Raw genomic sequence first — 15496 nt, forward strand, 5'->3', positions numbered from 1 at the left:
AGCATGAGGGGATAGTGGTGAAGAAATTTATAGAAACATCCGGTTCAGTCACCTGCAGCAACAGATTTGAACTTTTAATCCTCATGCAAAATGCTGAGAAAAATGTTTTTAAATCTCAATTTTGGTTTCAAAGAAACAAAAATGTCTCACATTCAATGAGGTTGTTTTGCAGAGGTGTTCCAGTCAGGACAATCCTCCTCCTCGTCCTGATGGAGTTCATTGCTTTGGAGACAGCAGAAGCCTCGTTCTTCAGAATGTGGCCTTCATCACATATCACCAAGTCTGGACCTAAAATTATGACAATTATACATTATCAGCTTCACACATGTTTAAAGAGACCTCTTTTTAAGCTACAGTAAAACAGAAAATCCTCAAACCCTGAATGCTGACCCAGATCAAACTCATTTCTAAGCCACAAAACAAACTATGGCATTGGGCACAAAATCACTGTAAAATATGGAATCATGGGCGTGCCGTGGTGGCGTAGAGGTTAGCGTGACCCATGCTTGGAGGCCTTGAGTCCTCGACGCGGCCGTCGCGGGTTCGACTCCCGGACCCGGCAACATTTGCCGCATGTCTTCCCCCCTCTCCTGTCAGCCTACTTCCAAAAAAATAAAGGACACTAGAGCCCACAAAAAGACCCCCCGGTGGGGTACAAAGAGGAAAATAAAAAATGGAATCATGCAGAATTAAGAAATTTGTTAAAAAAAAGACTTCTACACTTCACAAAGAAAATTCCTACATAACCTCTGCATGCGTCTAATTATCAATGGGTCATGTCAAAACAGAAAGGAAGCAAATCAATGTTAGCCACAATTGCAGATGATTTAATAGTGACTAATATGTTCATTTTAATTATCTAGAGTTTTTTTTTTACTTTATACTCATAAGTAAAGGAAAAATACTAACAAGTTTATTTTACAAAAACATTCAATTATTCTCAGTAAATATCTAAAAATTTATATATTAACAAAATTCAGATTTTTCTCCTAAAACAATGTGTGAAGTACATTCTAAAAAAGTGATGCTACACCATCTTGTTGCACATTAAATTCAGCGTCTTTTGCATAAATAAATTAGCTTATTTAGCCATGAAAAGTAATTAAGTTGAATCAAATTTAGGTAAAAATTCCTTAAAAAATTCCAAGTGCTTTACTGTCAAAAATTTTAACAGATTATGGTCCAGAGTATGGCCCATGGTCCATCAATTCTGATGGCACTTTTCATGTAATTTTAAATCAAAGGAATTTGCTTTGACCTTATTGTTAAATCCAATCTGGACCTTAGAGAACCTCAGATTTAGATTACCTCACACCTAAATCCCAACCACCAACCTTCCAGCCATAATAAAGTCACAAGGGATCTTTTTTTTAATTATTGTTTACACAAATTGTACCTGGATCCACAAGCGTTTTCTGAAATGTCTCTTTTAGCTTCTTGCTCTTGATGTTCCGTCCCTGCGTCAGATTTCTGTACATCTCATAACCTATGATCATAACGCCACCCGACTCCTGCCACTGCTGGAGAGCATAGGCTCGCTCCTGAGGCCTCTTAACTGTGGCTAGCTCTGTTACCTGTGGGTGAGAAATACATAATCATCAACTATAGACATGATTTTTGCAAGGCTGACAACAGGAGCAAATAATAAATAAACGGGAGCATTTCTTACCTCGAGGCTCTCCTCATCCTTCAGTCCCACCTGCCATTTCTCAAACTCATTGAGCCAGTTAAGAACAGTGTTGAGGGGACAAACCACTAGAGCTGTGCTAAAGTCGAGCTTTTCACAAAGCAGCAGGGTGTGGAGGAACGTCACCACCTACAGGCCAAGATGGGAACAGTTAAAAACGGCCACATCGCACAGCTTTGGAGATAAAAAAAAAAAGGACCTAGCAGAGCTATTCTGTCTTGCGTATTTGCAATATGTAGCAGTGTTGTAAGAAAAATGCAACTCTGGGAATTACTTGGAGAAGTTTCTGTGCAGCAACTAAATCCAGTGTGACATTAACAACAATGTCTCTAGCAATCTCATGCAGCGAAGATCGCATTTAATGTTTTAGGAACAAATTAAGACAAATGTAATTTTCTTTATGTAAACAAACATCTTAAAGATACAAATTTGAATGTGCTGTAGATGTAGCTCTTAACATCAGTGCAGTTTCGGTAAAATGTAAAATCCAGACAAATGAATCCATTTCTTACTTGTAGAGTTTTTCCTAGACCCATGCAATGAGCCAGGATGCAGCCAGAGCCTGCAGACTTCTGAATCTTTTTCACAGACTCGCAGCAGCAGTCCCATATAAACTGAACACCTGAAACCAAGCACAAAACACTGAGTGGGAATCATTTCAGACTGGCCTGAAACTCAAATTTGTATCCCAGTGGCATTTACTCACCATCCACCTGATGAGGCTTGAGCTTTGTGACGAGGCTCTTGTGCACCTGAACCAGCGGCTCCTTGGTCTCTTCATCTTCATCCAGGACCAGCTTGGTGGTGATGGGGCAGGCCACCTGGGAGGCTTCTTCTACTACAACAACCTGTAGGCAGATTACAGGAAGATAATCTAATAATTAGAAAAAAAAGGTTTTCTAAGCCATTTTAAAAGGCGAATTAAACCATTCTGAGAAATTGATGGGACATGACTGGATTTTTTCCAAGACAGGTTCCGTGATGTTATCACTAATGGCTCCCCTACCTGCAAAAGAAAAAAACTACAGGACTCAATCAGCTGATCGGGCAGATTGATACAGCTAGGAACATTAGCTTAGCTCGAGCGTTGAGCTAAAACTGATGACAATTACTAACAGCACCAAATATAACTTCCTCTTGTGAAAGTAAGAATGGTGCTTTTAAAACATTTTTCTATTAAAAGGTAAAGTGCAGAGGCCAGTAGTTCATGGGTGACAACATTAACCATGTTCCAAGTTTTAAAAAAACTCCAAAGTTTATGTACCAGTTGTTGTACCCACAGATTAGGTTAATTGCTATTAAAAGTAGTCCATAGCGTCCTGTCCTACTGAATTTTACCCAGAGACAGTCTCACAAACATATGTTTTTTCATATTGGATATTTTGGTCATATTGGTGAGAAATTATCGTATTCACCGCCGGTGGATGTTCTTGTAAATTTTCCCCACTTGTAAACTGTTCCTTAAAGCATGTTGTGCAAATTGATGAAAATGATTAAAATAAAAAAAGATGAACATGAAAAAAATCAAATTCTTACTCCGGTAGCATTTTAAAGCTGTTTTGACAGTACAGTCGTACTTTCAGGAGTTGTATTTAGTGAGGTTTTATTTATAAATTTTTAACCACTCAGTTCTCCCACTGCCGCCACCTTGTGGTAGCAGTATTGCACGATATTTACAACGATCTTCTCCCAATAATTGATGCCCACAAGAAACAGATAATTGACCTGTTAAAGTTTGAGCTTTCCACATTAAGATTACAGCACAAACTTTATTCTGTGAAACATTTATTTTTGTAAAAATCCTAATAAATCAGAATTTCAGTTCTTTGTTTTCCATTTCCCACTGGGCCCAGTTTAAAAACCTTGATCTAAAACAGGGGTGCCCAAAGTCGGTCCTCGAGGGCCGGCATCCTGCATGTTTTAGTTCTCTCCCTGGTGGCACCAAAAACCTTTTCAGCTGACTGAACCTCTCTGTCAATGTTCTTCTTAGACCTTCCAACCAGCCATCATTTGATCCAGGTGCATTAAACCAGGGAGAGAACTAAAACATGCAGGATGCTTCGAGGACTGACTTTTTGCACCCCTGATCTAAAAGGATCAAGAGGCCAAAAAAAAAAAAAAACAGCATTTTTATTTATTTTTGCATGAGCATAAAGTTACACACAAACGTGAGAAAAATTCAACATAAAAATGTAAAAAGTCCTTTTTTTTTACTTTTCAAAAAATAAATAATTTTAAAACTTAAAAATTTTTCCATATTAATTTCTATGCTTCCCCCAGAGTTTTGAGTTTAGTTGTAATATTCAAAGACAATACACCTTATATTACCATTACAGGTTTAAGTGGGTTTTTGACCATGTTATCTTGCCATTGTAAATGCCACAGCACACACCTTATGTGTAAGGTTTGTTTTTCCCAAAACAGCAAGAATGTCCATGCTTACCTCTCGGAGTTTCTCCCTGAGCGCCTCCCTCTCAGCGATACGTTTCCTCCTCTCCTCTTCCTCCTTCAGAGCGTCTCTCGTCTCTGTCCTCAAGTTGTCGTCCTTGAGGATTTTGCGGATCTTTTTCCGGCCTTTGCGCCCCTCTCCATCTTGATCCTCACTGTCTTCCTCTCCGCTCTGTGAAAAAGGACATTAAGTTCAGCTCTTTGATCTTTAGCCCTCTGGTGCAAAGAGCTAGTCCTTATTATCAGTGAGCGAGCAACCCCCAAGATCCATTTATGGGTCCAATAACTCTCAAAACACACTGCAGGGCAAGTTTAATAACGTTTAGAAGCTCTGCATGACTTGACTAGTAAACTTTAGTTGAGTTTGCCTCCACCACAAGGTAATCCTTCCAGAAATAAGAAATTTTATGAGACTGCATCTAGAACACCTTCTCATTATTGCTGGAGGAGTCGTCCTGAACTTTGATTCTACGTCGCTTCTTTTTCTGCTGCTTGTAGCTCCTCTGATTCTCATCTTCTTTCTTCTTTGCTGATCTACAGAAATAAAAACAGGAAGCATGTTCTTTTCTTTTATGTCCACCAAGAGAAAACGGGTCTAATCAACAGAAAGTAAATGATTGCTTGGACAAGATCCCGCTTTCTCACCTGGTCTTTCGACGCTTGCTATCCACCTCTGAGTCACTGACCTCCTCACTCATCGCCGACGCAGAACCAGATGCTGACTTCTCAAAGTCTGAGTCTTCAGAGTCGTCGCTGCCAACTGATATAAAACAACACAACAAAGTCACTTACTGGTTTCTCAGTTGGGGAGTCCTGTCAATAAAAGCCAGAATCTACCTTTACGTGAAGACTTTTTCTTGCTGCCCTTGCTCTTCTTCTCCTTGCTCGAGTCTCCAGATTCACCCTCGCTCAAGGAGAGCTTATGACGGAGCAATTTGTGCCGACCGCCGCGCTTCTTCACATCAACATCAGACTCAGAGTCTTCTGTAAATTCATCATCTTTCAGGACAGAAACAAATATTATTAAAGGATAGGAGGCAATTGGTCTTCTTTAATATTTCTGCACTTGCATATTTCAGTTTGGACTCTACCTCGCTCCTCTTCGTCGTCCTCTTTTCCTTTTCTAACTTTCTTGGAGGATTTCTTTTTCGTGTCTTCCTCTTCGTTGTCAGAGGAGCTTTCTGCTCCTGAAGAGTAACTGGACTTTATTTGTGCAAGAAGCATTTTCTTTGCAATCCTTTGAGAAAAGGGAAAAATAGAAACAAAAGCCCCATGAAGATGTCATGCATTTTAACAATCAAAAACAAGCACAAAGTGTTGTTTTTAGATCCACAAACTATCAAGGTTGAAACATAGTTAACCGGTTGGTTGAAAGTAAGTTAGAACAACAACTAAATACACTTTTAATGAGCAAACATTTCCCTAAATGTAGAGATTACTTGTAGACAAATTAGTCTGAGCACCTACGTGTCATTCCACTTAGTTATTTGTTGATAAAAATGTAAAATAAAAAAATAACTTTACTTACTGAAATATTAAGATTACAACATTCTGCAGCAGAGCAACTGTTTGGGTCCAACCAGTTAAAGTTGCCTAACTGAATTAGTCCAGGGAAATAAAACAACTTTATTCTTCAGCATGTGAGTGTTTAAGGTTAAATAAATCAATAAGCCATCTGAAGCAGGAGTACCCAACTAATAGGTTTAACATTTCTACTCAACAACCTGTAGCCTCAATTAGAACCAGCACTGCCTTGCTGTTTTCATTCCTCTGATTTTGTCACAGTACATCTAGAAACTTCAAAACATTTTATTTGTATTTTATACAACAGACTGACACAAACTGGTGCATAATTATGAAATGGAAAGAAAAATGATAAATGACTTTCAACACAGGTAAAAACATCTACATGGTTTGAACATTTAGGGTATCCTAAGTGTGTAGAAAAAGACATACCCCATTACTTTGATACCCATAAATAAAACCCAGTGCAACTAATTCCTTCCCAATTTACGCAATTAGTAAATGGAGGTCACCTGTGTGTAATTATTACATATCTTCTCTATGCATTTCCTCAGTACCTGTTTTCAGGGTCGTCGTCGTCGTCTTCAAAAACTTGAGAATCACCTTTAGGGTCTACCTCGTCTCCTAGCAACAAAACAAAAAACAGCATTATTTCCCAATGAACCCAAACACTTTTATTATGAAGTTATATAATAGTAAAATGTACTTCAGCTCACTGTCAATGAAATTTTGTAATTACATGAAATTGTGTGGGGAAAAACTAAAATCATGGCATCTCTGTAAAAAATGAAAAGTTTAAGTGTAAACCGGAGAGGCTCTATGAGACTGAAAGAAACTGTGAAAGCAGCGATAAGGAAAAGCTTCGTCTTTGCATAAAAGGAGAAACCAAATGTAAACATTTCTACACAGAACAACTTTACCTGAGGACTGATTGAAGACTCCACTGCCTCCAAGGACATTATCCTCCACAATGGGCTTGATCTTTTGCTGGTCACTATCCTCTCCAGAGTCGCCTCCAGCCTCCTCCTCCTCCTCCTCCTCTTCCTCAGATGAAGACTGTAGCTTGGAGGCAGCTTTTGGGCTCTTTCCCTTCCGCTTCTTTTCATAAGATCGCTTCTGCTTCTTATCAGAGAAGTCTTTTTCATTGCCCTTGGAGTTCTCCTGTTTCTTGACACGGCTAGACCTCCTTCTAGCTGTGACTGCTTTGCTCTTACTCTCCACATCTGAGTCGGAGTCTGAGTTGTCCGAGCCGGCTTGTTTCTTCTTCTTGGATGTCTTCTTGTTTTTACTCTCTCCATCTGAATCAGAGTCTGAGTTGTCCGAACCGGCTTGCTTCTTCTTCTTCTTGGACGTCTTCTTGTCTTTACTCTCTGCATCTGAACCTGAGCTTTCGGACTTACGTTTGCGTTTGGTTAGCTTCTCGGTGTCCTTTGAAGACATGTCTGATTTGAAGAGACGCTTTTTAGCCATTGTGCTTTCCTGTTCCTCGTCTGTGCTGCTGTTGCCTGTTGCAGCTTTCTCCAGTAGAGCAAGAGGAACTTCGTCTGAGTCAGAGTCTTCTGATGTTTTCTCTGAACTTTTGGTCTCTTTTTTAGTGTTACTGGATTTCTTTGATGGCTTGGCCTTGCCGTCTCCTTCAGACTCTGACTCAGAGGAGTCCTTCTTGCCTTTATTTTCCCCTTGCTTCCTTAAAGGAGTGGTCTTCACCCTACTGGAGCGGCGGGTTCGTGGTGGGCTGTCGGCTTCTTCTGCTCGACTAGAATCGGAGTCTTTCTTACCCTCATCTTTTTCCTTACTCTTGCTCGGCTGTTCTGCATCCTTTTCTTTGTCCTTTGACCTAGAAGACCTAGAACTGCTGCTTTTGATAACTGGTACAGGAGTTAGTTTGACTATCAGGTTCTTAACTCTGGGTTGGGGGCATTGGGTTTCTGGAGGATGTTCATTTGACTTTGTATCCACCTCTTTCACTGAACTGGTATCGGTCTGTGAGAGCATGGAGGAATCAGCGAGGCTCTCCACCATCTGGAAAAGCTCCTCAGGGACTGAAGGAGGAACAGACATAATGTCATGATCTAGGGATGTTTCAGCAGTAGACACTGGTTCACTGTCAAAGACCTCGCTTTTAATTATCTTTTTGGGGACGCTTGTTTCTGTTTGGTGCTCTTCCATTTCAGGCTTATTGGACACTTCGTCTTCTGACTTCATGTCCTGCTGGTTATCCAACTCTTTCACCCCTTCGTCCATCGATTCTGCTTCATCAACTGGATCTGTTTCAATAGACGGCTTTTTGAGTGACTCTTTTGTTGAAACCTCTATTTCATTAGGCGGCTCTTCAACCGTCTCCCCCGTTTCCGTTTTACAAACTAAATCTGCTATACTATCCTGGTCCTTTGAAACCTTTTTGGTTTTGCCAGATTTACAAACTAAATCATTCTCATCAGGCAGCTGCTTAGTCTCCTTCATTTCTTCTGTGTCACAAATTGGCTTGACTTCATTATACTGCTCCCCATCCTCACCAGGAAGTAAATCTGCAGAACAATCCATCTCGTTTTCTGCAGGTTCCACAACATTGCCAGTCTTTCTCGCATGTTGCCCTTCAGTACCATTCTGCAGCTCCATGTTTCTGAACTCGGGCTTCAAAGCCTCCTCCAAGGCATTGTGGGCTTTCCTCAGATCTGAGAGCACAGCCTTGAAGGCTTTCAAATGTCGATACCTGATGGTGGTGTCTGCCTGGTCGTCGGTCGCCTGTTGGATGAACTGAATAAAAGTGTTATTTAACCCGGTTGTAGTTTCAACAAGCTTCTTTGTCTTCTTGATTAGATCTTTGGGTATCTGCAGATTTTTATAGGAGAAAGTCATGGTCCCCAAGCCTTCATTGTGTTCTTTTCCATTTGCAATTGCTTTCTGATCCTTGGAGGATTTCTTCTTCTCTTTCTTGCCTTCACGCTCCTCAGCTTTATCCGTTTTTCGTTGCTTAATTTCCATTTCCTCTTTCCTCTGCATGATGCTGTGGCAGTTAGAGACCAGGTCCCGGAGGGGCTCGGACCGGCACACGTAGCAGTGCCACTTGGAGTCCTCATCCGTGATGCTGGACAGTTCCTTCCTGCCCAGGTTGCGCAGTATGCACTTTTTGCAGAAAGCGTTGTTGCAGTAGTCACAGCAGATTAGCTTTCCACCCTCAGCACACCATCTGAGGGCAAAGTTTAAACAATATTTCAAGGTAAATAGTGAATACTTTTCTACATGTTGCTTTTAAAACATTTTTGAAAGCTCTAAATACACTAAACCTGACATCAATCGCATGACAACCAATACAGGGAAGAGAATCGACCATGACTTCAACTTCCCATTACAGAAATTAATATTTCTAAAACTTCCCAATGTAGTATTGTGCAAAAGTTCTTATACCTCTTAAACTTGGTGACATTTCCTTGCCTGCCACTAAAACTTCAATGCATTTTATTGGGTTATGAGACAAGCCAATACAAGCAGTGTATAATAGTAAAGTTAATGAAAAGTTTATTTTTTTTACAAGGAACAATCTTGTAAATTGTTCCTTGTACAATTTACAAGTTGGTATTCAGTCTACTTTACTCTGATACTCCCAAAATAAATTTTCAACATTTAAAAATCATCCAATTAATTCACCTTTGAGCAATTTTGCAACACTCAAATTTTAAACTTGAATTAAGATAAATATTAATTGCCCATTTCAACACTAGTTTTAAGGCATGGGGTTCTTTCTAATGAAAAGAAAAAACATATTTTTAAAATGCAGTATAAAAATATTTTGATCGTCTTCATTTGAGCATTATTAGGGGGCAAGTACCTAACTTAAAACTTAATGGTGTTAATATTTATATACCTTTGTAATATTAAATTGTGCAATAATGTTTCTGTTATTACGTATTTCAGTGTGCATCAATGACTTGACTACAAATAGCACACTCACCTCCTCTCCCATTTGATTCGGAAGAAGCCAGACTCAAAGGACTATTCCATTCTAAAACATTTTTTACACACAGACAAGGATTTGGCTCATGCAAATATGTTCAGCAGCAGTTTTGTTCAATGTTTTTGTTTCTGGTCATCTTGAATCACATTATATTGCTACAGTTGTAATATTATTAGCCAAGGCTTGTGTACTGATCATTTCTTCACTATCCAGTAGCCGATGGAGCTCTCAGCAGATGCAAATTTTTCTGAGTTAATTTTGCACACTACCTTATACTATCCAGGAGGCCTATTACTTCACTGCTGCAGATACAGATATTTTCTCAAACAGAGTGTCGTTTCCAGTGCTACCAACTTTAGCATCTATATAGTGTGTCTCACAGGCAAAACAGGTTTGCCAAAACGCTGCAGAAATATGAAGACAATACAACAATTGACAGGTCAGGGACAAAGTGGTGGAAAAGTTTAAAGCAGTATTGGGAAAAAGACAGAAAACTTTGTATTATTTTACTTCCACTTCATAAGTAGGCACTGCTTTATGTCGGTCTATCAAATTAAACTCCCAATTAAATACACTGAAGTTTATGGTTGAAATTAAAAGGTCAAGGGGTGCAAATTCTTTCGCAAGGCATTGTAACGCATCTGTTTAATTCTGTGTAAGAGGAATTTTAGAAAGTATATTTAATTCCTTGTACAACTTGAAAAAAACTATTTACTTTGCCTCTTGCAGCTGTAGTTAATTTATATAAAGGTTATTGTATTTTTACTCTGCTGGAATTTAGGGAGAGTTTAGAGATAAGGAGAAAGCTCCCGTCTATTTTCAAGGTTGTCTAATAGTTACACTGCTGCTGATCTGAGCCAGAAATGTTGGTTATCAAAATCCTTTTAAGAAGCCTCAAGTATTAGATAGTAGTTACTGTCTAGTTAGAACAGAATGGACTGAACAAACATAGAGCTTGTCACATAATTCTTGCTGTTCTCATTCTTGCATTTACCGATCTCTGCTTGGTAACCAATAGTGACAGTTAATTAGATGAAAGTCCTTTTTATTTATTTATTTTTTCTGTTAACATTCTGATATATTTTTTACTTCAGCATATCACAAAACGGTGTTCTTTCGATTGTCTCCACCTGCATTGCTCATCCATCCCATCAGAATCCCGGCCGATGTCATCGCTTGTGTAGTACTTAAAACATGACTGCAGAAATAGAAATGAATATGATCAGCAATCCGTAAACAGTACAAATATTTAAGAAGGTCATTGAGATAAAGTTAAATTTGAATACCTTGCAAATGAGTACTTTGAGCATAGGATGCTCGTACACAGAGTTACGCTGAAACTGGTTTACTTGTTTTCCGCAGGCTGTGCAGTTGACTTTCTTCTCCAGGGTATCGTCTGTGACCAACAAATTAAGTGGTTACTTATTTTTCTAATATCAATGTATCAGACTTATGCCCAAACATTTGAATAAAAGCAGAATATCACCTGTTTTTTTCTGTTTGAAATCCACTCTGAGCTTCATGGCACCTTTGCTTTCATTCCCACTCGGTTTCATCACTAAAGTGCCTGAGAAAATAAGACGACAGAAACACAAAGATCCCACTTCATTCCAGCTACAGCACAACTTACAATGAGTCTAACTCCCACTGCACAACTCTTACCTTTAGATCCGCTGCCTGTGTTACTGTCAGAGGTGGCACCTTCGTTTTCGCTGCTAGTCGAGGCGTCAGAGTCTTTCTGTTCTGTGTGCTTTGTTACATTGGTGGGCTTCCTAAATTGTGTAGACATGCATCTTTAGTATTTTAAGCAGTATCTGCACCATTAAAATACAACCGCAAAATAAAAGCCATATTCATAAATTAACAGTGAGTTTCTAACCTCCTGCTTCGAGAAGAAGATGGTTTCATGCTTTCCGATGAGCTCCCAGGCTGCGCAGAAACCAGGATTTATTTTAAGTTTATAAACAATGGAAAATATGTTTACAGCACGTGTTCAAACGGCACACTCACCTCCTCTCCTTTCTCTCCCATTTGATCTAGGTTTGATTCGGAAGAAGCCAGACTCATTTTACCTGGAGAGACATCAAACTTTTTTTTTCTGTGTGTGTGCAGTGATGACACATAATGCAGTCAAGTCACCAAAAACGATGTAGCCATTTTATATTCTTCATCAGATGCAACAAATCTAAACTTTGCAGCACACTCTTCACTTTAATGACAAAATGAAAGAAAACTGGATAAAAGTTGGACAACTTCAGAATTGGTAGGTCCGGCTTTTAAGAAAACTGAAATCAGTATCTATTAGGAATGGCATGATCAGTGAATTCTGGTTTTTTTTTTTGTGTGCTTGTTTTAGACTTTCCCTAGCCTGGTTAAAGAAAAACAAAACCTGCCCCCTTGAGCAAAGCTTTGAATTGGGAGATGAGAATTGATCAGAATTCTGTAAGAAGGCAATAGCCAGACTACACTTTCCCAAATTTAGCAAAGAAACATCCATTTCCAACATGAAATCAGAAGCAAGCAAAGATACTTGTTTTATGTGATTAAAGTTATTAAAAAAAACAACTAAATAAATTAAAAAATGACAATGAACTCGAAGTTACAGGGACCACGTACGTGTCAATTCTTATAAAAACTGCTTATAAAAACTAAAAATCAAAGCCGTTCCCAGTTCGACTATAATCAAAAAAAAAAAAATTATATTCCACATATAGGTCAAGTTTCTATCCAGTGTCTTACAGTAGAAAGTACTTGAGATGGAGGCACATCACATTTTGTTTACCATCAACCTACTTTGCATGGCCTTAGATGAGGGTAACTATCGCTCAGTTTCGAGATCAAAATTTTTATTGTTATGATTAAAATTTAAGTTCAGGCCTGGTTTTCTGTTCTTCCGTCGTTTGCAGCTTATTTATCTAGAACTAAAACATCTTCCAGTTTTGACAGCCCAGAAACTCATGACCATCGTGACGTCGAGTCAATTTGCGTGTTTAGCACTTGGTTAAGACTGAAAACAGAATTTCCTTGGCTCATTTGAGACTGGTCCTATTGCACTGGTGGTTCTGCATGCAAGGTCCTCTGCATGGGCATGCATTCAGGCCTTAATTTCCTTTATGTGGACATAACATGGTACGAACCCGCGTCCTGCAGCCTGGAACTACCGTGTAGCATCCACACTTATTAGCTATGCTGCATTAAGCTGTCGACATTGCAACACAAATCCAGACATTTCATTAATAATTTATGTTAAAACGTTATTTGCTGTATTGCGCTACATTTCGGGTGTATGCATGTAAGCATTCAACCCTGCATGTCTGTGGACTTCAATGTTGCCGGCTGCGCAGCTAACGGTTAGCACACAGTTAGCCTAGCGTGCTAACTAGCATCAAGGCTGCCATGGCCCGGCTTTCTGCTAACGAAGCCAACACACTAATCAATGCAAAGATGGCTCGTCTAAAACAAACAGTATAAACAACCTCCATACCTGCTTTCAGCAGTCGTCATTTCCTGACGTACGGCAGCGAGGTGTTGTTTTACTTCAGCAAACCCCGCTCCGCCCAATGTACTAAATTTCGATGGTGGTGAAGCTAAAATTTAGGGCTAAAAGCCGAAATAACTCCGCTGAGAAGAAACAAAGCAAGGGACCATCTTGCCGGATGACTGTGGACGCAGTAAAATGGCGCATCCAGTCTCAACCGCGCGAGTATTCCTATTGGCTGGCAGCGTCAGGGGCTCCGAGGATGTGATTGGCTGAGTCCAAAGGAAGCAAAAGCTTCCACTGAAAGTAGAGCAAAGATGATAGTGTTGTTTGGATAAGGAAAGTCCATTTATCACACAAACTCTGACAATAGACTAGTGAATCAAGCCGGGTTTCGCAGTAGTCCTCTTCTCAGTCATTCAGACTTAACGGGATTCTTTCATGGACATGTCATGCCCAGTGTTTGTCTATTTTTCTATATTGTTTTTAGACTTAAACCCAGTGATCTGAGATCCTCAAAGTGCTGGAAGTCCCATTCAATCTGAGAAACCCATGGCTAAGACACCAGCTAAACTATTATTAGTAAATCATGTATTTTCACCTTGTTGATGGACAACTGAAAAATGACTCACTTTTCCTGAAGGTCATGTTTTACGCAGATACAAGCCACATTAAATCAAATCTTTACTGTTAAAGAAAAACCTAGAGTAATTAATTGTGTGTAACATTTAATCAGTGGCAACATACCATACCTTATCCACACACTCACTTTACATTGCAATGTTTTTTACTACTAATCAGCTACAGAAATAGATGCTGCAAAATAAATAAAATATCTTCATAGGTGAAATTCTATCCTGTTATATTACTGATTATTCATATGCTCATAGAATCCCTCACACTCCTGTCAAAATATTCAATTTCTGGGATGTAACATGATAAACATTTCAAAACATACAATGCAACATTTATCATGTGCAATTCTACTGGAAAACAGAAATTTATTAGATTGAAAAAAAATTTAAAAGTGAAATACCTTTGTAGCATGATTATAGACACACACACACACACACACACTGTGCTTTGTTAATGCAGCTTTCGATTCAACTTCAGATTCAAGTCTTCTGGATAGGAGTCTTTCAACATCTTGCATCTCAACCTCTTTTCTTATTCACAACTCTCTTCAGAGAAAATTTGTGAACCTCCCTTGTTTTTTTGTTGTTGGATGTGGCTGGCCAGAAACGTCATTAAGCCATTTTTCAATGTATTTTTGAAGCAGGGACTCACAGACATGCTGAAAATGAGATGTTTTTTTACCTTCACATTTCAAGCTCATTCCCAAATGTATAGGTCAAAACTGTTTTGCATTTTAACCTGCTCCGTCTGAAGAAAAATATCCCTAAATCAATCTGTCCCCACCTATGGGTATGGTATTTTTGGTGATGTTCAGTGTCGTTTCTATGCCAAACTCAAAGTTTGGAGATGGTGCCCAGAAGTTGAGCTTGTTTCCCTCTCAACATAAAACATTCTACATGCATGCACACAAGCTTTTGATCCTTTCTGCTAACTTTATGAAACGGGTTACTGCAGCCATTTTATTTTTAACATTTGTTCTTTTAACATGTTTTTTAGTCAGCTTGAACAGGAAAAATGTCAAAAAAAAGGTGGAAATATATTAATCATGGTCTATTTTTTTGATGGCATGTTATCAGAGGTATGTCCACTCATTTCAGCATAACTGTGACTTTCCCATTTTATTTTGTTACTTTTTATTTGTGTCAACTAAGTCATGGTGGTCACACTGAGTGACAGAAAGATCACTGATGAAGCTTGTAAACTGTAGGAGCAATTTGGAAACAAAAATGCAAGGAAGAAAAACCTTCATGTCACCCATACAAACAATCTTCTAAATATCTTTTTGGAAACGTCTGAAAAACAAAGAGAAATTCACCTCAGCTCTTCATTTTCCAACCTTTTATGGAACCAAAGACAGACATTGTTAAATTCATTAATAAATAATTATTTAACACATACCCTTTTTTCTTTGAAATAGCAACAAAAAAAAAAAAGCTGTTTCAGGCCAAGAATTTGGGATGACTGTCTAAAGATGTTGATGGTCCCAAACATCACCTGATTTGACCAAATTTGACTGGAAATCTATGCCTACATGCAGTGTTTGGTGCCTAATTTTTAGAACTTCTCTGTCTTCTTAGAAGTTCAATAATATTGAAAGTCCTCGAAAGACCATTTAGATAAAAGATCATTTTAACTCTTTCTAAAGGGTCTAAAACAAAATCCAGAGGAATCCCACAAATAAAGTGCATTAAATCCTAAATTCATCATCTTAGAAAATTTGATTATACAACACTAAATTTTAAAATAAGCTTTTTTTTAATGTACAAAA

At 38.8% G+C, this 15496-nt stretch overlaps 1 protein-coding gene across 4 annotated transcripts in view; it reads right to left on the reverse strand.

The window, feature by feature from the left end:
* The window catches only part of atrx (ATRX chromatin remodeler), a 35121-nt gene extending 21828 nt beyond the window's left edge, over nucleotides 1-13293 (reverse strand). For 2 of the 4 annotated variants that reach the window (XM_032554586.1, XM_032554585.1), the window contains exons 1-19: nucleotides 13099-13293; nucleotides 11625-11686; nucleotides 11494-11543; nucleotides 11277-11386; nucleotides 11101-11181; nucleotides 10901-11010; nucleotides 10745-10812; nucleotides 6580-8849; nucleotides 6217-6283; nucleotides 5227-5372; nucleotides 4973-5134; nucleotides 4781-4895; nucleotides 4564-4669; nucleotides 4131-4307; nucleotides 2394-2535; nucleotides 2200-2309; nucleotides 1670-1816; nucleotides 1397-1574; nucleotides 151-288 (exon numbers count right to left, since the gene is read on the reverse strand). In XM_032554586.1, the coding sequence (XP_032410477.1) occupies nucleotides 151-288; nucleotides 1397-1574; nucleotides 1670-1816; nucleotides 2200-2309; nucleotides 2394-2535; nucleotides 4131-4307; nucleotides 4564-4669; nucleotides 4781-4895; nucleotides 4973-5134; nucleotides 5227-5372; nucleotides 6217-6283; nucleotides 6580-8849; nucleotides 10745-10812; nucleotides 10901-11010; nucleotides 11101-11181; nucleotides 11277-11386; nucleotides 11494-11543; nucleotides 11625-11681 (4234 nt within the window). In that variant the 5' untranslated portion in view covers nucleotides 11682-11686; nucleotides 13099-13293. Of the gene's footprint in view, nucleotides 1-150; nucleotides 289-1396; nucleotides 1575-1669; nucleotides 1817-2199; nucleotides 2310-2393; nucleotides 2536-4130; nucleotides 4308-4563; nucleotides 4670-4780; nucleotides 4896-4972; nucleotides 5135-5226; nucleotides 5373-6216; nucleotides 6284-6579; nucleotides 8850-10744; nucleotides 10813-10900; nucleotides 11015-11100; nucleotides 11182-11276; nucleotides 11387-11493; nucleotides 11544-11624; nucleotides 11687-13098 lie in introns of those variants that run through there. The other 2 variants (XM_032554587.1, XM_032554588.1) reach the window with 2 other exon arrangements.
* Between the last annotated feature and the right edge of the window lie 2203 nt (nucleotides 13294-15496).

The sequence above is a fragment of the Xiphophorus hellerii genome, chromosome 23, assembly GCF_003331165.1.
Source record: "Xiphophorus hellerii strain 12219 chromosome 23, Xiphophorus_hellerii-4.1, whole genome shotgun sequence".
Lineage (NCBI taxonomy): Eukaryota > Metazoa > Chordata > Actinopteri > Cyprinodontiformes > Poeciliidae > Xiphophorus > Xiphophorus hellerii.